Source organism: Centruroides sculpturatus, unplaced genomic scaffold (assembly GCF_000671375.1).
Source record: "Centruroides sculpturatus isolate CEXI.00-Female unplaced genomic scaffold, Cexi_2.0 scaffold1528, whole genome shotgun sequence".
NCBI classification, from domain to species: domain Eukaryota; kingdom Metazoa; phylum Arthropoda; class Arachnida; order Scorpiones; family Buthidae; genus Centruroides; species Centruroides sculpturatus.
The window spans coordinates 108,971-134,089 of NW_019385661.1; the positions used below are offsets into that span (position 1 = coordinate 108,971).

The 25,119-nt window shown below is 33.6% G+C and overlaps 2 protein-coding genes across 6 annotated transcripts; one reads left to right on the forward strand and one right to left on the reverse strand.

Annotated features, from left to right (window-relative positions):
* The first annotated feature begins 603 nt into the window (after positions 1-603).
* On the forward strand, positions 604-4,048 carry LOC111640968 (DNA-directed RNA polymerase II subunit RPB9-like). 2 transcript variants are annotated; one of them, XM_023387066.1, is made up of 6 exons: positions 604-678; positions 2,001-2,072; positions 2,142-2,196; positions 3,569-3,642; positions 3,707-3,833; positions 3,907-4,048. In XM_023387066.1, exons 2-6 carry the CDS (start codon positions 2,008-2,010, stop codon positions 3,967-3,969), a joined length of 384 nt encoding a protein of 127 aa, XP_023242834.1. In that variant the 5' UTR covers positions 604-678; positions 2,001-2,007; the 3' UTR covers positions 3,970-4,048. The 2 variants fall into 2 exon arrangements, with proteins under 2 accessions (XP_023242834.1, XP_023242835.1); XM_023387067.1 differs by lacking the exon at positions 604-678 and adding an exon at positions 713-863.
* Positions 4,049-4,103: 55 nt separating this feature from the next.
* Positions 4,104-23,749, reverse strand: LOC111640967 (ribosome-binding protein 1-like). 4 transcript variants are annotated; one of them, XM_023387062.1, is made up of 20 exons: positions 23,577-23,749; positions 18,139-18,831; positions 16,352-16,476; positions 15,021-15,296; positions 14,529-14,623; positions 14,041-14,446; positions 13,610-13,828; positions 13,491-13,543; positions 13,275-13,386; positions 11,851-12,225; positions 11,692-11,781; positions 11,432-11,623; positions 11,272-11,364; positions 11,119-11,199; positions 10,967-11,041; positions 10,419-10,502; positions 8,061-8,162; positions 7,827-7,991; positions 7,712-7,759; positions 4,104-4,429 (listed from the first exon to the last, which is right to left on the reverse strand). In XM_023387062.1, the coding sequence occupies exons 2-20, from the start codon at positions 18,788-18,790 to the stop codon at positions 4,409-4,411; spliced, it is 3,264 nt and encodes a 1,087-aa protein (XP_023242830.1). In that variant the 5' UTR covers positions 18,791-18,831; positions 23,577-23,749; the 3' UTR covers positions 4,104-4,408. The 4 variants fall into 4 exon arrangements, with proteins under 4 accessions (XP_023242830.1, XP_023242832.1, XP_023242831.1 ...); XM_023387064.1 differs by having other exon boundaries at positions 11,030-11,041; positions 23,577-23,745; XM_023387063.1 differs by lacking the exon at positions 23,577-23,749 and adding an exon at positions 23,230-23,442.
* Positions 23,750-25,119: the final 1,370 nt, after the last annotated feature.

Consider the following 25,119-nt stretch of genomic DNA (forward strand, 5'->3'; position numbering starts at 1 on the left):
AATTTGAATTTATAGTAAATAACATTTTTATTTCATTATCTGTAATTAAATTTTTTTTTAATATTTATTCTGTATAGATTGTAAGCTAACCCTAATTTCTTGCATAAATATATTATTTTGATGCTTATTATACAGAATGACATTTACTTCCTAAAATATCCCGCATTTTAGCATGTAAAAAAAAAACTTTATAAATTATTTATGATTAATGATTTACTCGTAGAAAAGTCATTAAGATGCAATCAGCGTAGTTTCTACTTGATCCACCAGAGGGATACACTTATACCATTGGCGATGTTTATTTTTTATATTATAAACTTAATTTAATCGCAAAATCATTTAAAATTTAACTCAATATCGTGAATTTTAATTATAATTTTGTTATAAAATAATTAATACGGTAATTAAATCATTAAATTAAACAAATATAGTAATCTTTTGTTATGCCATCTGACGGCATTTTATTAATCTAACTATTATTTATTTATTATTATTTTTATTAAACGTTTAAAATTTATTTATGAAATTTTAATAAATTAATACTTACATCAATTATATATTTTAAAATATGTATTTATTTCCTTTAAATTTTTAGAATATACATTTACTTTTTTTGCCGCGCCATCTATGATCGCTTTCGGGAATTATTGAATCGAATTGTGTTGAAATTTCGTAAAGGTATGGCCGAATTTCTCTTAAAATATTGACTTTTATAACGTTTATATAATTTTACAAATGTCTTATTTAATTTATTTGTTAACCAGTATAAACCACATGTATAATTTTAATGCGATAAACTGATCAATTTCACACACACGTCATTAGTTTTGACCACGTGGTATTTTGGGTCCATTCAGGCTTAGGTATATGATCATTTTCTCACTGATTTCTTTACTTTTTTCTCAAATTCTGTTGTTTGAGTTTATATTTTGCAACTGTGGGCATTTTTTGGAGGAAATTCACGTGTTATATACCTGAGAATGTAGTTATTTATGGCTAAACATCCCAATACGTTCATCAACTCATCACTTAGTGGTGATTAATGAGTTGTTGTATAGCTCGGATCCACAACTGTGTACTCAATTTGGATCACACATGGATCCAGATCATACTTTATTAAATGAGATTTAAATCCTGTCTTGTGCTTGAACTTCATTCTTTGTCTTATGCCTTACTTGGTGATCAAGTTGTGATTCAACTTAACCTGTAACAAGCAAAACTGGAGCTTATTGTGTTCTGTGATCAGGATGGTGGAGAATTTTCCTTTGGTGCGAGAAAACTTGATTCAACTTATTGGTTTTTACCCCTATACATTAGTTATTTAAGACTGCTTTTTATTAATAAAGAAACATGGCAAAAGTGGCATGCTCTACCCCATGCCTCATGAATTCTTTATGACCCAGTCTGCAATAGTTATAACATCTAACTTATTCCATGCTAGTCATTGCCAAGACCATACAGATTATTTCAGGTCCTATACTAGCAGGCTTTATTCTATAGCTCATTTGATTTATGAGTAAATTTAGCCTTGATTGGTCCCATTTGAGTGTTAGATGTATGAAGCGAATTCCACATAGCTGACGGTCAGGTATGAAACTAGGACCATGTATTTAGTGATTTTATCATTAAGTACTAATTTTGTCAATACAGAAATTTTTATACCCAATGAAATGGGAGGTTCACACAGCACATTTGACTTTATACCACACAAATAACTCAAATGTTTATCTCTTAAGTGGCAGTTATGGCAATAGGCTATTGCTCTGGGGATGCAGAATTGAATATGAATAGTCAAAATACCCAGCAATCTTTAGTAGTAGTCTCCTGGATACATAGCATCCCATTTCTTGCAACTCTTGTGGTGCTGGCAAATCCTACAATTTGTAGTTAAAAACAATTTATTATTTGCAGCTTACTCTTAGTATATAAGCTTGCAAATTCAATTAAAACAAAGAAATCAAACCACCTTAATGAACTTTCATATATTTACTTTAACTTAGAAAGAAGATGCCGAGAGCCGTTTTGTCCGAAAATGAACCTGGTTTTGTCGGAATAAAATTCTGTCAGGAATGGTAAACATTTTTTTTACTCTGCAGTCTTTATTTAAACAATGCTTTTTACTTAATTTAATCTTTCCAAAGCAACAACATGTTGTATCCAAAAGAAGATAAAGAAGTCAAGGTCTTGCTGTATGCAGTAAGTATTAAGTGGAAATCATTTTAAAATTTACAAAAGTTAAATACTTGAATTTATCCTTTTGGTACTCAGTTTATTTGTAAGGTTGCAGGTTAGAATTCACTCATTTATTTTTTTATAACAAAAGTTAAATTTCCAGGTGAAAATAATTATGGATGGGTGTGAACACTGGCACCATCAGAACTAATGTGTACATGAGTGTATTACTTAGTGCCTTTTAGAAACTAATACCTAAGCTTCCATAAAATTCTTTATTACAAACTTTATTGATGTAGAACTTTATCATAGAACTATGCTAATTACAAGGGCAGTTTTTTCCAACCTCCAATTATCTATAATGAAAAGACAAGTGTAAATAACAAAATGAATTTATTACCAAAAGTTAGGTACAAACGTAGTTACTTTTCAACATAATCACTGTGAACATCATGGCATTTGTCATATCTGTGGATGAGCTTTTCCATCCCATCTTCATAGAATGTTGCTGCCAATGACTTTAGATGGGGCCTTAACGTTGTTTTGAAAATTGTCATTAGTGTCAAACCTCTGTCCTCCTAGCCACGTTTTTAGTTCAGGAAAGAGGTGGAAGTCGCTTAGGGCTATATGCTGAGTGTTTAAAGGTGGTGAGGTCTTCCACCTAGCTTGGAACTTCTGTGTGAAGACTCACCTCTTTCCTGAACTGAAAACGTGGCTAGGAGAGCAGAGGTTTGAGACTAATGACAATTTTCAAAACGTTAAGGCCTATCTAGTCATTGGCAGCAACATTCTGTGAAGATAGGATGGAAAAGCTCATTCACAGGTATGACAAATGCCTCGATCTTCATGGTGATTATGTCAAAAAGTAACCATGTTTGTACCTAACTTTTGATAATAAATTCATTTTGTTATTTACACTTGTCTTTTCTTTATGGACCATTGGAGGTTGAAGAAAAAAAAAAAAAAAAGCCTCTTAGTAAATGAAGTCATGTTCTAGTTAACAGATAAAGTAAAATGGATTCCAAGCATCCCCTTATTTACTTGGAATCATTAGCAACTCCTGATGGTTCCATTTGAACTAAAGCTATGTACTAATTCAAACATTGTTCCAGCTTTGTTTATGTCATTTATTCATTTTACTTACTGCTATTGAATTAGATTAAAGACTTTATACTCTGATTCCCCCTTAATGAATAGTAATTTGCAATGCTGACTAATCAGATATGTCATGGATATCTTTCTTGTACCAGAGGGGATCACAAATCTAAATTTATACAAAAACTTATTTTAATGCTATTCTTTAGTCCGAGATCCCATCTTTCCTCTACCCTCCTGCACACTATTGTATCAGTGGTTATTGAGAATCCTTGTTCAAAACATACTTTCTACATTCTAGTGTAGGAACTGCGATTATCAAGAAAGGGCAGATAATAATTGTATTTATGTCAACAAGATCACCCATGAAGTCGAGTGAGTATGTCTCCTATTCAAGTGGTTGAGTAAGTGTCTTGTCTAAAAGTTAACATGTTTACAGTGAGCTGACTCAGATAGTGTCTGATGTGATTCATGATCCCACCTTGCCTAGAACAGATCAGCATCCCTGTCCAAAGTGTGCACATCGTGAGGCGGTCTTCTTTCAGGCGCAGAGCAGAAGAGCTGAAGTGAGTTTTCTCTTTCCTTCCTTCTTCTCCCCCCACTAATCAAAAATTAAATTTTTCCTTTTTTTAATTTCAGGATGAAATGAGATTGTATTATGTTTGTACGAATCCAAATTGTGCACACCGCTGGACAGAGTAGTCTTTGGCATCAAAGTTCTCATTAATAAGTGTAAGTCTTACGCAAATCGCTGTGTCTCTGGACTTGATAAAGATTGCAAACAATACTGTGTCCTTGATGAAAATAATTTGCACAAATGAAGCCACTTGTTTCAATTGGACTTTTTTTAATCAAGGAATTTAATAGAAAATAATTATTTTAACATAAATCATACAGTCACTTTGAAATATTGGCATGTATAAAAAGAACATAATAAAGCACTTTTCCCCTTCTATTATGCATAAATGTATATTGTTAAAATGATCTAATATTTCTGTCGTTAAGCACCACACTGTAGGAACTTCGCCCGACGCGTCTCCGTCCATCCGATCTGGCGGAAAGGTCTGCTTCCTCCACGTGGACGAGATGCACTCTACGTCGTGCGATAAATGCATGGCGGAGCACGTCCTTTCGTCACAGATTACTTCTTGGTCGAAACGTCCTGAAAGAAAAGTGTCTTGAGCATACAAATAGTCTAATCTTAAACTACAGCACCATTCCTAGGAGTTGGCACAAGAGAAAGCAATATGGAAGTTACTTTTCATCACTATATTGGTATTAATTTACAGACCTTTACAGTAATGAGATTTCAAAAGAATACCCAACTACTGAAGGATCCGATAAAGTCCACACACTACGCAAAAGTAGTTTAAACAAAATTATTTGTTATGACTAACACTGCTGCAGCCATGTGGCAAAAACATCTATTGAAGAAACTCAGATGATGAAATTTGTCATAGATTTCTTTGTATAATTTGTGACAGTCTGCGGGTGGCAAAAATACTAAATTATATTCAGCTCTAGCAGACTATTCAAATCTTTGTTGGAATATACAAACTTTGATCATTGTGCAGAGGCAAAACTGTCAATTTGTAGCCCATATGGGCAATGAAATTAAAGTATTTTATAACAAATTATGCAGTTTCTGCAATTCAAGAATCATGTTACTGAAACACTGCTATTAATTAAATGATTTATTTCAAATCTTTTGAAATAAATCATTTAATTAGCAAAGTAAAGTTCACATACGAATCAAGAAAAACAAGGTGTGATTTTTTCCTCCTCTGACAGAAGGGCCATTGTAATCGCAGCCTCTAATGGACAATGTTACCTATTTTATTTAAAGTTATAGCATATGAAAAAAGTACCTTTTAGTGTTTTCCAAAATGTTAAGTGAGATACCACGAAAACGTCAAATACAACAGGTAAATACTTCACTGCACACAAATGGATTGCGGGAATGTGCGGTACGTTAGCACAGCTTTATTAGAAAATATGAAATTCAGTTAAGTCAAATCATTTTTACATCCATACCACTGTTAATTTAAACCTAACAGCACGCTCAACCACTTATGCAGCAATGCACCTGGGTATTGTGCAGTGAAGCATTTACCCATCATATTTGACAGCCCATTCCAGAATGCATTAAAAAGGTAATACATAATTTTTGCATGCTACAACTTTGATGATGTTACCTTATTTTCATTAGGGGTCAAGATCACAACAGCCCTCTATGATAGAAGGGCTGGAGGAAGGGAGTGTTCTTGCTGTACACGTGCCCAACCTTAGGCAATCAGAGTAGATGTTTATTATTGCCAATGCATACTATTAATTTCTGAAATAATTGGCCAGGGAGACTTTGTTACCACCCTATGGAAATAAATCTTTAATGATTTATTTTCAGTAAAGGTATCATTTTGCAAAGACATGGCAGAGAGCAGTGTCTGGTCCTATAAAAACTAAGCTGGCACACCACAGATCGGACATTTGCCCTATTTCCAACTTAGTTCCTTTGGATTACTCTCTCTTTCCAATCTGAAAGGAAGGTATGCAGGCTACAGAAGAATGGTTGGAGGACCAACATTCCAAATTTTCAATTGGATGACAATTTCCGAGTGCAACTGTAGAAGGTACGGTACATTAAGACCACAACAGAATATGTTAAACAACATGTAGTCACCACTCACATGTGGCATTTATTTGTGTTAGGCAGAAGATATACAGGCCTGTTGTAATGTTTCTTAATCAATCTGCTGGAATTTTTGTACTATTTTTCCACAGAATAAAGGGTTTTGTGTTTCTTAACACTTAGTTATTTCTTTCTGAAACCTATTTTTATTTGTCTACTCCTATGTGACAAAGTACCAATTGCAAAGTCGATCATGCTCTAAAGCAATGGTTCCCAAATAGTGGTACGCGTACCCCTGGGGTATGCGAAATTGCATGAAGGGGTATGTGCGGCAATCTAAAATTTAAATCCATGAGCTGAAGCAATCAAAAAAATAATGGGGTGGACCATCAAAAATTCGGAAATTTACATGATATTGAATACACAAATTCGTTTATTTATAACTAAAAATATTCTCGAAATTTCATCAACAAAATGCATTTGTGACAATACCTAAATGAAATTCTTACGCAAGAAACAAAAATTGTACAATTAACACAATTTGTGTTAATTGTACAATATTTATTTATCATTATCATCATGTCAGTGAAGCGGCAATAAAATATTTACTATCATTTTTCACAACATATGTTGCAAGAGTGGATTTTCGGCCATGACAAACATGAAACTAAATATTGTCACCGACTTCAACTCTAAGATGACTCAAGACTGAAGCTGATCAAAAAGCAACCAAATTTTACAAAGTTGTGCAAAGAAAATCATGCACATTTGTCACATTAAAATTAAATAACCTTATGTTATTTTCATTATTATTAGAATTATATTTTAAAAGTAATAAATGTAAAAAAACTTATTCTATTTATCACTAGCTGTCTACCCACAGCTTTGCCTGCATTATATTGAATTTTCTCGTGGGAGTAAGATATTTTCTCACAGTAAAATGTAGACTATGTCCTTCTCCAACATGTAAGCTACTCTGTGCCAAATTTTATTAAAACCTGTTCAGTGGTTTAGAAGTGAAAAGGTAACAGACAGACAGCAAAATTACCTTCAAATTTATAATACAGTAGAACCTCGAAAACTCAGCCTAATGTGGACCGAAGGGTGGCCGAGTTTGTGAAAATGCCGGGTTATCGGGAATAGGGTTAAAAAAAATAAGTACAAGTGTTTCCTCAGAAAATACTGTACTGTACTTGTATGTATTGTTTACTTGAGAATATAACAGAGAATAAACTGCCCAAATACCCTTAAACAAAGGAAAAGTACATCCTTTATGAAGGCATAGAGCCTTTACTACATGAAAATGAAAATTAATGAATACACTGTGTACAGTAATTTACCTGATAAGACAGACCTCAGAAAAATACTTTATGAGAGCTTTTGTACTTTTATAAAGCTGTCTATAATGAAAATTAATTAACTAAGGATTTTTTTGACCTGCCAGGGTGTGGCCGAGTTATCCGGAGTGCCGGGTTATCGAGAGCCGAGTTTCAGGTTCTACTGTATTAGTATGGATTAATATGAATTTCTGCTATAAGGGTACACGAGCTTGAGCTCTTTCTTGAAGTAGTACGCAGGAAAAACTAATTGGGAACCACTGCTCTAAAGCATAGCACAGTTTTGTCTGTAAATCTATGCAAAGCATATCAAACAATCTAAATTCCAAGAAATTTTGGGCATAAAGCTGGCAAAATGTTGCTAATGTGGGTTCAGACAACGCATCACAATCTACAGACATCAACGGATAGTATCATGCAGATTTGGAATGCGCTTTAGGATATCGAGAAAGATAAACATATTAGTATTTATACTTACTTCACTCTCCGCATTCTGGGACGCACCCGGTCCATTCAGATTCTTATTCTGCAATAGACAACTCGCATCAGAATTCAATCTGCTTCCATGAGACAAAAGAAAGAAATGCACTCACCTCTAAGCTCCGAAGCTGAGCCTGCAGCTTCTCAACTGTTTCCTGTTCAGCACGCAATGCATCCTGACCAATTTTAACTAGAGAATTGAGTTTGACCGTCTGAGCAGATAGGTCTTTCGTAATCTTCTTTTCTTTTTCTAATTGGACTTTGATTTGTTGCAATTCCTAATAGAGCAATTCGATAACTTTAATTTCTCATTATCATCCTAAACAAAACAGAAGGTTTTTACTTACTTTTTTAACATTTTCAAAGTTTCCACTCTCTTTCCTTAGTTCTTTGATTTCTTTCGAGTTGGCATCAAAGTCTTCTTTGAATTTTAAGGCACTTTGATTGGCCTGAAAATGGATTTATAAAAAATATTTCACATGAGATTTTCACTGTATATAACCCACCCCATCTCTCCCCAATTTTATTCACCCAGATTATACCTAAGAGCAAACCTGAGCTTTCACTGTCTTTTATTTCAGACTGTACACAAATCTCAATATAGCCACATCCTTCTAAAATGCCAATGAATGAATACTCATGAATTTACATTGCAAATGATCTTAAATATGACAAGAATGGAGGCTGTTTAGTATATCGTGCACAATTTCAGATTCTAGTTAATCTTTTCACATAAAGCTACAGTGTCATTATGTATGTGCAATTCGTTAATTACCAATACTCAGATAAGCAGTCACTTGGCAATAAACAGTAAATCAGTCTTTGTACTGAAGCAGCAAGCATTGAAATTTAACAGGATACTGGTTCTGTGCCATTGTACTTCCCAAATATATATGCATTTTCAAAACACTAGTGAGGTTGCCAAAGTTTTCATCTCTAAAACGTGAATGTCGAGCACCGCTTACAGGAGTGGCATTCGACGTTCATGTTTTAGCGATAAAAACTTCAGCCGCAACCTCACTATTATTTCAGTATAAACTGTTCAGACTTAAGATGAAGCATGCCAAATTTCTCATCTTATATGCAAACAGTATGTTAATGGACTCATTTAAAACAGGTTAATAACAACAATGTTTTTGCTTTGGTGAATCACTAGTTATAGCCTGGAAGTGCAAAGTGTAAATCTGAGAAAAACTAAATTATAAGCAGAGTCAGATTCAGTTGAGCCAGTGTGTCAATGAATATGTATACAAGAACAAAGTCTGGGTAAAAGTACACAGAAAACACTTCAACTGACAACATTGGTTATGTGCATGCAGTAACAGCATCTGCACCGAGTATATAATATACAGTAGACCCCCTATAAAACGGGTTCATATAATTCGGATTCGTACATAAGGATGAAAAAATTGCGACTATATTCATATAAACATGCTAAAAGAGACTCGCATAATTTGGTAAAATGTCATTGCCGACTCGTGTCCCGACAGGATTGGTTGAATCTAGACCAATAGTGAATATTGCACAAACCATTGAGTTTAAACGAGCAGCAGATATACTAAAAACCATTTATTATTTAATGTCCATAAAAATTATATTTATATTAATGATGTCTCCAAAGTTCAGCGAATTTTTCGCAAAAAAAAAAAATAATAATAATAATTTATCAGGAAATACGCACGCCCGTTTGATGCACCGCTCCACGACGAAAACAAGCTTAAGCAATGGCATCGTCAAACAATGCACACTCGGTAAGCAAGCCTACAATTTTTTGTTTATAGCATAGTTTATATGGATTATTACCAAAAAATTATACGTGTTTTGGAAATGTTGAGTCAAATTAGTCTAGAATCAATTAATTTTATGGAAGAAAACCTTTCAAACAGCCATAGTCCGTAAACTGCATACGTGCCGGGTTGTGATTGGCTCATGTATTTAAGGACTCACAAAACATGAATTTTATAAAGAACGGAACGTATCTACCATGTTATAGGGGGGTTCGACTATTTTGATAATTAAGTCCAATCTTGGCTTAATAGAGACTTATGGTCCCAAGCTGTGACACATTATTATTTAATGTAGAGGAAGGGCCTGCTATATGTAAAAATGTGATGCCCTAACCTACAGGGCCTCAACTTCTGTATTGATACTATAAATAGGAATAACAATTAAATAAATTTTTTTGTATATATTATATCAATCAATTTTTTCTGATATGTTTAATGTTGTAAACATTTACTGTGTATCAGCAACTTATTGTAAATTTTTCAGCATATCAATGTTGAAATCAGTGAAAATACATTAATTCGTTCAAAAACTTGCAATTTAAGGTTTTCTTATAAAAATCTCCAAGTATTCAATTCTCCTGCAATGTTCTATTTATGCCACAGAGCAGAGGAACATGATGGCAAGCACAGACCTAAAAATCAATCCTCTAACTGCTTTTACATCCATCAGACAGTTGAAAAATGCACATACAATGCTAAAAAGTGAACCATCAAAGTCTAGATTTCAAGGATCTATCAGACCACATAAGACCCAACATCTGGCAAATTTATTAATTGGAAGAATAGTTTTGCAATGTCATGCAGACAGACTTTGCATCACTGATTCATGTTCATGAGAGATACCAATTAAAAATATCAACTCCAAAGTTAGGCAGAAACTAACATTAATTTGTTATGATGACAATATAATATACATACCTCTTCTAGTTTCTGTTCAAGTAATTTCCTTTCTGCTTCTTCCCCTTCTAATTTGACTTGTAGTTCTTTGAGTTTGCATTGCATCTATAAATAAAAAGCAGCAAATCACAAACCTTTCATTTTCTCTTACACTTTAAGAATATTAAGACAAAGCAATAGCAACACACTAAACAGCCATATTAAGAAAATTGCTTGATCTTCACTGGAAGACGAAAGATCTCAAACATAAGATTTAAAAGGAAGACTAGAGATGCAAAGAATTCATATTTCTTTTGCATTAATACACAGTGTGTTGCCATTGATTGCCAAGGAGTCAAAGTACAGCTCCATTACTTTAACTTAAACAAATAATGTTCATTTAGGTACATCTGCAATTAATTAAAGTGCATTTCTTAACATGAATCCGTTGCAATTGAGGAAATAAAGCAAATTTGCATGCTTTAAATTAAAAAAGGAAATTCTACACCCAATGCATTGTCTGAAACCCATGCAGTCTCCTTGTTACATCACCATGCCAAGTGCTCTATTGCCAGAATAATTATCTGTACCTCGTTAACAACGGAAGGTAGGATCTTTTCAATGCAATTATACGCAAATCTAACTCCACATACCTCTGATGTTGTCTGTTAAAAAAAAATAATGGAAATTTGCATTTAATGTCAAAAGAACATCAGTTTCAAACTCAAATCATTCCACTCACCTCTTCCAATCCTTGGAATTGTTGAAGGTTCGATTCTAACGTCTTCTTTTCCGAAAGTAATTCTTTGTTTTCTTTACTAACCTAAGAATTGTAGAAAAGGTTTATATTTAATATCACACTACTTTACTAAAGTGAAGAACGTGCTGTAAATACCTTTTCAAGTTCTTGTTCTTTCAATTTTAGTTTCTTTTTCCACTCCAGTTCTTCGTGTTCAACACTATTTTGTAATTTATTTAATATAGCTTCCTGTAAGAGAATCAACTTAAGTACAAGGACACAAAAAACTGAAGCATGCAAACGTGAAATAACTTACCGTTTCTGCTAGAACAGTCTTGTAGTGTTGCACCGTTTTCTCTTTATCTTCTTTCACAGCCATCACCTGACTTCTTAACTCATCTACCTCCCTTTGGAGACTTTCTGCTACTTTGTCTCCCATTCGGAGTTGTGTAGTGTTAATTATATTCAAAGCTTCTCGTTCAAAATGAGAAACCCACACAGAATGTTCCTAGAACAATTAAATTTTCAGTTAAATTGATTCATTTTAAACTCTTGACAGATACAACAAGATCTTACTAGCTGCTTGTTGACTTTCACATCGGGAAATATCCTTTGCAACAGCTCTCTTTCTCCTTTCTGTTGAGTTTCTATTTTTGAATCAAATTCCTAAAAACAAAGCAGAAACTGCTACAACTGTTGAAATCTGAGATGACAGTTCTAGCTCAGGCTACTTACTTTACTTAAATCCTTCATCTTATTATTTACAGTCGTCTGAAAATCTTGAAACCTTTGCTGCAATTCATCTATTTGAGTTAATCTATTTTCGTTTAGAATGCGTTCATCCTTCAGCCTCTGCTCTACCGTCTGTAATGACTGTTCAGCCCTGTCTTTTGCTTCTCTTAATTCCTGTACAAAATGTTCTTCCGTCTTCCCATTCTGACCAAATTGCCTCTTTATTTCTTCTATCCTCTCCTCCATCCTTTCCAACTCTTTTCGACTCTTGTTTATCTTTTCCTCGGACTCTCTTTTCAACTGCTCTATTTTTGACTCTGCTGTCTTTTCTGCAGTAGAAAGAGCTTCCATTGCCTTCCAGTTCTTTTCTCTCAATTCCTATGAGGAAAGAAATTTTATTAACACCAACACAGAACTTAGATTTTTTAAAATGAGCATATTCTACTGTATTTATGTGATATACTTCAAGATTATCATCATTCCTTGGTTGTTACATGGATACTGAGAAGAGATAAATTTGAGAATATGGGTTATCATTCTTCTAATCAATTAACTACCAACCAGAAGAAAGCTGTACAATATATTTAAGTTGCAACCAGCCACAAACATTTATGTGTTGCAGGAAAAGGGATTGATCCAAAGACATACAAACATTATTTCTACAAGCAATGTGCTGCAATACATCAGCATAAAGACCCATAAAGACCAACGATATGCTCAAATCCAACATAATTAGTGTGTGGCATAACAGGAACTTAGGAAGTGGATTGACATTTACCCAATTACAACACATTAAAAAATATGCAATGGAGATTATGATGTGACATTTAGAATATTGTTACAACAGCAATGGCAATATTAAAACTTATATAACAAAGATTAGCTCTGAGAGAACCTACTCTCATTAGATCACAGCAGAACTTGAATAGTACATAACCATTACGCTATCTAGAGTTTGGTATCTCTGGCTAAAGTCTAAATAAAAATGAAGGAATGGTAGCAATACAGCCAAATCGAACTGTTTCTTATACAGAGAACAGATATATCTAGTCTCATGCTATACAAGAATAATTAGCCAAAGAAATAAGTCTCTGTAGGGCTTCCAAAAAGTTACTGTGCAAAAGAAAGTATTCGAGTTTTTATTTTAAAAGATTTTATATACAATATTGCAGTTTCTCCTACAGCAAATGCTGAAAATATCCCCAGAGGTCCCAAAATCAGAGGTGCAAAGCAAGATCCCAAAACCTATCAAGGCCAGATTCTGTGGGAGACTGCCAACTGCCTAAACTGGAACTTCTGGGACTGAGTACTATCTAGCTCTACTGTAAAGTGGAAGTGTGGGACATACACAATGCAACACACAACTTTACTGTTATTACAAATTTCTCGCTGCAAAATTACTTTTTGGACACACTGTATATACTTACGTTATTTTTCTGTTTCTGTACAGCTAATTCTTCAGTTAAATTTGTTATAGTTGATTTGTGCTGATTGACTTCGTCCCATAACCTTTCTAAAGCTGCCTCTTTCTCCTCCATTCTAAAATTTAAGTTAACTTTTCATTAAGATCCAGAAGTTTTTCTCGTACGTAAAATGTTCAAACTATTTCAATTGGCCAAATAATTTTATAAATATATACTTACATTCGTTCGTGCTCGGAAAGCTCTAACATTTTCTTCTGTGAAGTTTTATCCACCTAAAGAAAATTAAAAATGGTTTATTATTAAATTTAAAATGTTTAGAATGGGATATTATTATATACCTCCTGGCGAACATCTCCATTTTGATGGTAATGAGGTGCTTCTTCTCCTTCTGCAGAGGTTCTCTCACCCACATTTGGAAACTGACTTAGATTCTCGTGATCGACCGGGGTCGACATCACCTGATGAATTTCTTCTTCTTGACTCTTTGTTAATTGCTCAAGTTTATTCTGAAGTTGCTCTAGACGAGATTCGAGTTCTGTTCTCTGCATGCAAGTCTCCTACAATAGAGAAGTAATAATTATTATTTTTTGGATACTGCACAAATATGAAACGCTCAATACAACTGAAAAACTATCAAAATAATTCCTCAAGCTTACAAAATTGTACACTGAAATATATTAAAACAAGGAAGGGCATTTTCCATTAATGCCCAACTCTAAATTACAGTGTAAATGTGACTGAAATCTAAGAAAACTAAATGCTAACCTACCTCCAGACTGGCCTGTAACTTTTTAATTTCTTGTTCCCTGTCTTTGACGACACTCTCCATAGCTTGCAACCTGTGTTTTAGCGTGTTATTGTCCGTTTCTAGATCAGAACAGACAGATTTCTTGTCTTTTAATTCCTGACTGATGACTGAACAAGTCTTCTCTACGGATTTTAATTGACTGTTTGTGCTCGACAACTTCTGTTGCAGGTCCTTGCGCTCGGTCTCGTGCGATGACATAAGTTCACGAATGCGCCCTTCCAGTTCTTTGTTATGCTCTTCCATATTGTCCTTTGACTTCTGTATGAGCTGGATGTCCTTTTCTTTCTTTTCATTTTCTAACTGGAATTCTTCAACTTGTTTTAATTTGGACTGAAGTTTTGCTATTTCTTCAGAATGGCTCTTGTTTCTACATATCAAAAAAATCCATTATTAAGTGGTCTGTACATTTACTGTAGTAACCTTTGACCTCTTTTACAGATTGTACTCACTCAAATTCCATAGTAGAAAGTGTACTCTCTAAAGTGGACTTTTCTTTCTGTAATTTTGCATTTTCGTTGGTGCTTTCTGTTAATTTGGCTTGTAACTAAAAAGGAAATTAAATTTTTAATAGAATTAAGACCATGTGTTAATGCAGCATGCCATTATGCACCTAAACATATGCTGAGGTGCATAAATGCCAACACGTGACATGCCAAAACACCCCAAAGAATCATTGCCAAGTACATTCATAACACAGTCTAACATATGTAAAAATGAGTCTACTCCACAATGATTCTTTGGAATGTTTCTACAATACTGGAATTGAATCATCACTCAAAATTCATGTAACTAAGATGTAAATTCAAAATATACCAATTCTACTAGACCAGAAGGGGTGCATCAAAACACTTTGATCAAGTAAGAAATCCATTTTATCAAATGATCCTAGTGTTTAGTCGCAAAAGTGCCAATACCAGAATTAAATGTTAAGCGACGAGTACCTGTTGCAGTTTAGTCTGCACCGACGAGGTTTCCGAAACGTGCTGCTCATGACTACTTTTCATACGGACTTGCATGGCCTGGATTTCCTGCTGCAACTGGCTAATCTTTTCACGTGAGGTCTGTTCAACAGCCGTTAACTTCGACTTCTCCTGGTTCAATTCTTTTCTTAGTTCACGTAATTTACTAGTTGCTGCCTGTGTCTGTTTCTGTTCCACTTCCAGAGCTTGTTCTTTCTCTTGTAGCTGCTTTTTCAGAGTCGTCACTGGATCATTTTTCTGTAAAAGCCAGTTGAAATTAAGTAAATTTAAAGCATTTGATCTCATTTAATATTAGTTTCTCTTATTATGTCTTTAATATACAGTTTAACCCGATTATAACGACATCGGATGTAACGACAACCCTAATATAAAGTCAAATTTTTATCGGTCCCACGATTTTACTATACTAGATAATGTTAAAAAACCCACTTGTAACGACATAAAACCCTGTTTTAACGTCATATTTGAAGCACTCTTAAATTTACAAAATTAAATTATAAATTTTATTTATCAAAGAAAATACTACGTGTTCAGTCAGAGTCCCTTCCTAGAACGATTGTGGGTGGTACTGTCACCACCTGATTCGGTGGGGTGAGATGCGCCACCCCTTTAAACGACGTGACAGTGGGTTAGTCTGCATAGCTCTCATACTCGTGTTGTAGTTTACAATCTAAAATAACTGACTTTTTTTAAGTGAATATTTTTATTGTTTCTTTTTAATTGATATACATTAATTTAACCTAAAAGTGAAATATATTGTCCATTGATAGATAAGCAAGAAACGAGAAAATTATCATCCGGGCATTAAAACCGAAAGTGCCGCCATTATCGAAACTTGACAAATAAAAATTTCTTATGAAAAATAATTTTTGAAATTTTTAATTACATCGTTGTAAATTTAGACATAATAATGTAAATAAAGTTGATTTAAATATTTAGTTTGCACTTTTATACATACGATATTAAATTAATGAATTTTATAATAGATTCTTAAACAGACTTGATACTTTTATGGAACTGAAATTATGACCCCGCAGATAATGACACTCGGTTATAACGTCAAAAAATTGCCGGTCCCATGGATGACGTTATAAGCAGGTTAAACTGTATATTAAAAGTCCTCACATTTCTGTAACTTGTAGTATCGTGAATTAAATTATTCAAGGAACATAATGCCAAGTGGACTTTGACAACCACAACTTTAGACTTTAATTACGATTCTACACAATACTCGAGCAAACAACCAAGCATTCTCTTAATAATGCAAAATTTACAATCTAAAATGGACAAACCTTCATCCAGCCAGAAGCTTCTCCCTGCTTATTTAACAAGAAATTGATAAGAGTCTGCACATCTACATCAGTTAGTATAGCATTCTTCATCAGATTCAGCAACTTGGCACCAGATATGAAATCACCTGAAAAATATTTTAAAAATTAATTTTAGAACAGACAGTCAATCTATATAAAAGACAATTATGTAAACGTAAAGCTGTCAACGTCTGTATATTACACACACACTCTGGACAGCAAAACTTGCCAAAATTACAAGCCGGCATTGTCCTGGTGATGTATTTGGGTCACAGTTTCATAACCCCTTGTTTATTATTCCCGTAAACAAAAATAATAACCAATTATCTCCGAGATAATCTAGTTTAGAGGAGGATGTAATCATTTGATAAAAATGGCACATCGTCTTATCATTATCTACTCATGCATTCTAAAAAAACAACTGTAAACTTTGAATGAACTGAAGAACAGTCAATTATATAACAAAATGCACAAAAAATCTGATGCATCTCTAAATTTAAACAGTCAATTGCAAGTTTATATACATTTTGTCTCGTTTAATTACTAATTGCATGCTCTAAACTAAGCATAAAAGTTCCTCACCATTATAAAAACACAGTTTAAAGTCAAAAATTTGTATGCTATTTTTACATATATGAAGTTTTGTACAACTCTAAAGCCTTGAAAGAGGTTTGCAGACAAATATACCAAGAACCTTACCGACATTAAGGCCACATACGAGCAGAGAATTAAGATAACAACAAGCGTTGACAACAGGTTCAACCGATTGTCAATAGTTGTCAAGGTTGTCGGAAGACTAGTGGAACCAGCCATCAATGCCGATCATCTTAATTTCATCACCTGCATGCATCAGTCTTTAGCATATCAAATTAGCAAGGCAATTCAAATGTCCGTCAAAGTTAGCATCAAGTAGTGAAGATTCAATTACACATTATTTTAACAACTAATAGAGAGGTTGTGGCCGAAGTTTTCATCTCTCAAATGTGAACACCGAACGTTGAGCGCTGCTATCTTGTAAGCAGTGCTCGACGTTCATGTTCGAGATGAAAACTTTGGCCGCAACCTTGCTATTATTTCGATAGAATTCTATACGAAACCAAACAATCCTTTAAATTCTAGCTCTGTTTAGCTTAGTGTGTATGCTCTTTTCAGAACATTCTTCGGGGTGCACAGAGAAGAAATACTAAGTAAGAATGTACAGACATGGTTACCGATATATTAAACACTTTTACTGTAACATTTATTTTAGTTATTTCACAAGAATGTAAATAAAATAAGTGTACAATGTGTTGGGATGCTCAGTTTATAGGAGTGGCCTAAAAGTCAGTAAACCATTATTCTTCTAAATTCAGTTAACCAACTTTCAGACCACCACATATATATATTTTACTACACATTAAGCTGCATTGAAAGAACTGTATCATAGTAAAGAACTGCACATAAGAAATATGTTAATGTATAAGTTTACGAAAGGAAATCCTTTAACAATTATGATGACAAGACGACCATGATTTACGTAACAAAGCCAATAATACAGTATTGCTTTCAAGTTTCATAATTAACTCGAGTGATCTCATGGGACAGTTAATTGAAATTTGTCAGTTAATGTTCTCATAATTAGCATCAAAATTATAATTAATAAAAACAAATTGATTAACTGTATAAAATACATTAATTCTCCCTTTGTTACAGACATAAACAATCATTCTAAACACCTTGTTTAAGTTTTTTTTAGCTGTAAAAAAAAAAGAAAAAAAAAGGTAACTCACCATTTTCAAAATGCTCGACTTTCGCCTTTCTCTTCTTGGAAACACCTGCCGTAACAGGCATCTCTTTGGCGAGTTCTGTCTCAGCCGAATGGACCTCTCTTGCAGTTTTGATTTCCCGTCGATGCGTCTCTTTAATGAAGGTTGGCTCGGATGCTTTTTTGGGCTCTTCTGCAACTTCTCTTGCCACTTCCCCCGATTCATTCTTTTCCTTTCTGAGGTCAACCTCCTCCAGGGCTTCGGAGATGGACTCTGCAATGGGAACGTCATCCTTCTTTGCCAGTATTGGCTTTGGCACACTTATTTTGTGCTTCTTGCTCTTCGGTGGTTTCGTCTCACCATCCGACTCTGCCACAAATTCCGGCTCAGGTTTGAATTCTACATGGTCACAGGAATTGCACTTCTCTAGTACATTCTCCTCCTCATGATACTTCTCATTGCTCTTCTCTTTCTTCTGCCGAGACCACTTTTTATACTTTTTGTCTTTTTTGGGCTTCTCGGTCTTACAGAGCACCTCTTCCTGACTGCGTCGCTTCTGTTCTTCTATGGCCTCTTCGAAAGTCTTCTCCTTGATTGCAAACATGGAAATCAGGCACACCACCGCGGCCGATCCAAAGAAAACTCCGACGCAAACAAACGCAGTCTGAACATCCATGCTGCAGAGAATATTGACTGTCTGAACTGCAACTTGTGTTACTGAAAAATAAATTACAAAGAAATCTTTAACCAGATTCTTCTAAGACAATACAAACAAATGTGTCTTTATTATTCCAATCTAGTCCTTTCAAACGCACATTTGAGGAATTAACAATTTCACGGCAGAGTCAACCTTTCTTTATAGGCTGCTTGTCCACCTCTATGTAAAACAGTTAAAATATCCCTCTGGCAATGGCACTTCATATAAAATTAAAAATATACATTTGGTAAAAATATATGGCTAAGACAAATTAATCATTACAAAAAATTCTTTAAAAAGAAAAAAAACTGCTTTTAATATAGCTTCGACATCTCAGCATAGTGTTAAAATTAAATAAATTTATTAGTTCATAATTAAGAAAATTAAAGGAATTTTCCATAATTAAGGTAATATTATGAGAATTTTCTTAACTGTATTATGAGAATTTTCTTAACTGAACAGGAATAAATTCAAAAATATAATAGACAAAATATGTTTATTTGCAAAAAAAGCAATAAACTTTGACCAAGAAAAAATTCATGATTAACAATCAACTTGCTTTGTTACATAGAAGAAAACTTCACGATTTGCATGTACCTAAACAGACCTTCGATGCGTCCTTGAACACAATTATGCTCTACCAAGACACAGTAACTCCAAATAAAGGCAAAAAAACTTATCCACAAACTCATTACGGTGTCTACAATGAGAATTAATATGTTTCAATTGATGCAAACAGTTTTCCTTCAGCTTTTTATCCTGTAATGTTAGAGTAAGGAAGTAATTATCCAAAATCAAGCATTTTAAGAGGAAAATAAACTTCAATTACTTTAAATTCTCAGGTTTATCTTTCTGAATTCTTCATTGGTTAAGACAAAATGATGAGGTTTACACTGCACAAAGAATAAAGATGTGGCATGTGTACTGCACTATGATAATACCTGTACTATTGAGTTTACACTATAATGAAGACGTCATCCCCTTTAGGACAATATTTGAAGCACCGACAGTCCAAAAGTAGGCCTATAATAAAAACTGCTGCAAATGCTAACAAATTCTAATCACCTGAACTAAGCAGATTTTCCAAGAAACCTTTAATTCTATTTCAGTTTTCTCCAGTAAAATGCATCTATACATTTAAATTATCCTTTGACCTATGGCCATGCGAGAGTGCAAAGTCGAACAAGATAATATTCGAAGAACTATTAAATTAACTTTTTTTTTGCTCCTGGTGGATATTGTTACGACTCAGTCTGTAGAAAATCCAGATTATCCTGCAGAAAACTACAAAAATCGAGCATAATTTGACTCCACAGTTATTTAATTGCTGCCGGTCAATATAATAGCCGATCTAATGAGCTACATAATACATTTTAACGCAAGGAGAATCAACTGACAGCTGCTTGTGTTGTGTTTATGAAACATTAAATGTAATTCTTACTACTATCCAAATGAAATTTAGTAATAAATAGCCATAAATAGATTAAGTAGAAGGAACAACTTTAAAGATGCATAAATGCTTTATTAATGTCAAAATTAGCCCACAAAAGCAGGTGTAAATTCACTTGAGTGCCATATTTCATAGTCGCATACGGAACTTAAGCTTACAGCTCAACTAATTAGAATATATGATTAATAAAAGAAATTAACCAGTTGCTTCTTGTTAACTGCTTCCCATAATAGACAAATGGTGCTTGTCAGCCCTATTTAAACGTAGAAAGAGGTTCAGAGGAGATACAATGCAGTTCAAAGGAAAAATATTAACGTTTCACATTATACATCTGTCATATAGTCTACTTAGAACCCAAGTATTACCATTTTTCCATTAAAATTGTTTACTCTGACCACAGAAATATAGAGCAACAGTAGGCTCCATTATAATTACATAAAGCTTTCTTAATATTAACTTATTAGCTATCACATTTCAATAGTTTTCTGTGTTTTCCCATAAAGAAATTAAAGAATTTTCCACCAATAAACAATTATTACATATGTGATCCTAAATCAGGTTATACAGGAGTTTTGCAGATACTTCTCCTTAAGGTTATATGCAAAATTTACTATTGCAACATCAAGCTGTTTACAAGGCAGGAACGGGTAAAAATGAGGATAAATTAGTGGCGCAAATGGCTAACGCTATCACACCGAGTGTCACACGACAGGTAACTTAATTTCTTCTAGGTAAATTTCTGAATTTCGATTGTCCTTTTGAATTAAACTTCTTGCAAAATATAGGATACAGAATCTAATTTGAACCTCTTAAATTGCAAAATATAGGATACAGAATCTAATTTGAACCTCTTAAATTAAGCAAACAAAGCAAATGATTCACTGTAAATGAGAAATCAAAACAGAACTTTATTGCTAATTAGTAGTCCTTGACAAAATATATGTACTAAACTATAAACAAGGAGGATTTATCATCATTTATTGCATAAAAATAATTTGTTAAGATAATTTCACAAGTTTCTTTCTGATTTCAATAAAATTCTGCCTGGAAAGCTTCAAAAATTAGAGAATTTCAAGTCAGTTCCTCTAAACTCGTGCAAAAAAACATGCAACACAATTGAATTTTCAGAAATATTGTAACTTTATCAATATACAAATTGTTAAAGTATCACTTGGACATGCTACGCCAAATGTTTTAAGTTACAAACAGTAGCTTAGGAATGGAGTAATTTGATAGGAAAAATGACTTAAACAAACAAGTATCTAGCTTACATTAAATTAACAAAATTCAATCCTTTCACACTAAAATTTACCACTATGGAAAGATTTCTGGAAACAAATGCATGTTTATCTAGCTAAACATTCACAAATCTGTCGCAACTGCAATGATTAAATTGTTCCGGCCGCTTCCTTTCCTGTCTTTTATCACAAATTTTGCTTTTTCTCTTATATTTTAATTGGTAAGCGCATCGAAATTTGACATACGACTATACTTTTCCATCCGAATTTTTGCACCTACCACAGTCTCCACACAAGAAAATTATTGGAATCTTTCAATCTTACAATCTGGCTTAAAAATAAAGGAACCTTAGAGGACCGAGGACTTACAGTCCAAATCGCACAGTTTTCATTTAATTTATCTGTTTTTTTCAAATGAAAACCTGTAAGAGGAATGTCGAGAAAAGGCAGAAAACCTATAAGGATAGAGGAAAAATTAAATAGCAATAATTATTGTCTTGCTCAATATTGCTGCTAAGAGGAAATCTCGAGTCAAAAACCTCTACAAACAAAACTTTATGCGTCCAATGGATGCAAATTTTTATTGTTTTCCTTCCAGAAAAATGGGAGTTTTGACACTGCAATAGTTTGTTAGATTTGGTCCATGTTTTTCCTTAGAAAATTGGCATTTTTATGTGTTTTTGGTCTCTTCTGCATGCTTTATCAGAGCTTTAGCCCTCTGATGGTTGCAGATTTGTTCCTTCGTGCCATAATATTGGTTTTTATGCTTCCGATAAGTGCAAATCTATGATCTTTTACTTAAAAAGGATAGAAATCTTTGTTCCTGACACGTAACATCAGCTTTATACGTTTACTGAATGCAAACTGATGTTTTTCTCTTAAAAAATGCAGATTTCTGGCAAATTTTACATTATTTAGCTTCAGTTTTGTACCTATAGCAGTAAAAATTGCATTCATGCCCTCAGAAATAAGATGAACTAGGGATTTTGACACATGTCAAGCTTTTACACACATTCTAACGTCAATTTTATGCTTCTAATATGTGCAAATTTGCATTTTTTCTCAGAAAACATGATTGACATCAGCTGTATGCATCTAATACATACAAATACACAGTTCCCCCTCTATAAACTGAAGATTTTGACATATTTTGCAACCTTCTGCATGATCTAGCATTGATTAGACTTCAAGCACATGTCAATTTATGGTTTTCCCCAACAAATGAGGATTTTCTCCCCCCCCTCCAAATGCTTTAAAAGGATCTAAGCTATTTTTTTCAGGAACCAAATGACAGCATGCAAGCCGAAAGGCATTAAAGGATCTTCACAGGAGGGAAGGAAGCTGATAGGGAAAAAACATGGAACCAACATTAAAAATTCAAAACTTCACCCCTCCTAACATCAATTTTAAATCATTTCTGTTTAAATATTGCACAATTCAATTAAATCCTACAACTTTACTCATCTGCAAGCAATTTTCTGCACATTACACGCTCCATCGTCTACAGATATTTCCCTAATTACCATCTATTTATCCCTTAATATTTAAGAGAAGGGAAAACATTTTTGTCCCTAAACATTATTTAAATAAGAAGAGAAATTAGGGAAATTGCCCTCTTTCAACCGAATGATAAATTGAGCAATAAATTTGGATTAAAACGTTAAATTTTATATTATTAATTTTAATTAAAGTTATAAAGTTATTTTTACGAGTTAAAAAGTTTTAATTACCGTTTTAAATAAACGATTTAAATGGAGAAATGAAGGACGTCTGATAGTGAAGGAGGCCATTGACTTTGCCACGTTGACAACTGAACCCGATTGGTAATTACTATAGACGAATAAATAATATTTCTTTCTAATAGTAATCAGAAATTTAAATTCGAAATAATCTATTTTTAATTTCGGACCATTAAAAATTCGATTAAAGTAATTTATAGAACGTGACAATTTTCCCAATTTTAACAAATCCAAACGACCGATTTATGAAAGCATATCGAGTGCGGTCCTTATGTCAATAATTCAAATATTCCATTATTACGCAAGCAGGATTAATTTTATAAATGTCTTAAACTTACCAAAAACGTTATTTTATTCTTCTTTGGTGTTTATTAACAACTTTTTAAAGTATCATGATCGATAAAGCTTTCTATTAACATCTGAAAAAGCTGATCTTTCGACTCGATGGTGGTGATCTTCTCGCCTCCTTCCATTGGCTCTTGTTCAGTCACGTGGACCAACATCAGCGTGATGACACCCTCTAATCAAGCGACGAATGGACTAGAAAGCGTGATGTCAGATCACGTGATCGTGCACGTGGCCACTGCCACGTCTGCAAAAGATAGGGAAATTTCATAACGATGACGTTTATTTAATGCAAATCAACGGTCGTAAACTGATTACAATTGTTTAATTTTAGCTAAAAATAAATTTAAATTAAACAATTTATCTCGTACTACCTCGGAACTTCATTCAAATCGAAATATTTTACAAATTTGTTAACGAATATCCCCGAAATTTCTCTTTTAATAAATCTCACGAAAACGTTAAAAATATTCGGAAACGTGGACTAAATGATAAATTTCGTTTCTAAAATTAATATAAATATAAAATGCGCCTTTAAAGCATAAAAAGTTTTCTTCAAATTCCTAAATTTATCTTTTCCATCAGGGAAATATCCCTAGACATACAAATCCGTCCAGGATGTTGTTATAGATTATAAATTTTAGAAATAATAAACCCTACCGAGAAAAGATACGTATTTTATTTTCTTTGTTACGTTATTTAAATCGCAAATTACGTGTTTATAACGTAAAATAAACAGAATTACATCCGCTCACGTGCTCGGAATGGCAATCGTTTATTGGCTGTATTTAAATGTGTTAGGTGACGTATGAGAAATGAACCTCACCCTCTGTTCGGCATGAAAGTAAAGAAGGTCGACGAGTTTCAATGAAACTATTGAAAAGTGAAGAAAAAAAATCAGTAACAGGATGTTAAAATACTTAAGCTAGTTTTTACTTGTAACTATTTTTTCTCTGTTCTGGAATTTATGATATTTTGACCGAGTTTGGAGGGTTTAATTTGACCTTTAAGAGGGATGCCTGCAGCTTTAGGCACTCCGTAATAAATAAAATGTACTCGGAATTGATTTATCTTCACATATGGCCATATTTTTAGAAACAATTCAAAACTTGGCGCATGTTTCACGTATAGTTTCATGCATTATTCCACAGCTTGCACCTTGTTAGTGTCTATGTAAACAACTCCCTTCTATTCACAGAATGAAAGTGTGAGTCAGAATATGTTCCTACAAAGGGGCCTCTACCTCATAATTATAACCAGAGATTTATTTTTGACATTTAAGGCAGGCCTCTCGTTTACGTCATGAGATTTAAATTAGAAACTCGGTGTTACGTCATTTAAGGCATTTGTTCTATGCATTACTATGCGAGGCTTTGATGTTTAATTAAAACCCTCCAGTGTTATTGAGCTATAGTTAGATAAGATATTCAACTGTGCCAATTGTACTATACTGTACAGTACTGTACTGTACCTCCTATTGTTAATCAACTTACGCTTGTGTTCTCTCTTATTGTTGAAAGCTTACACGTGTGTACG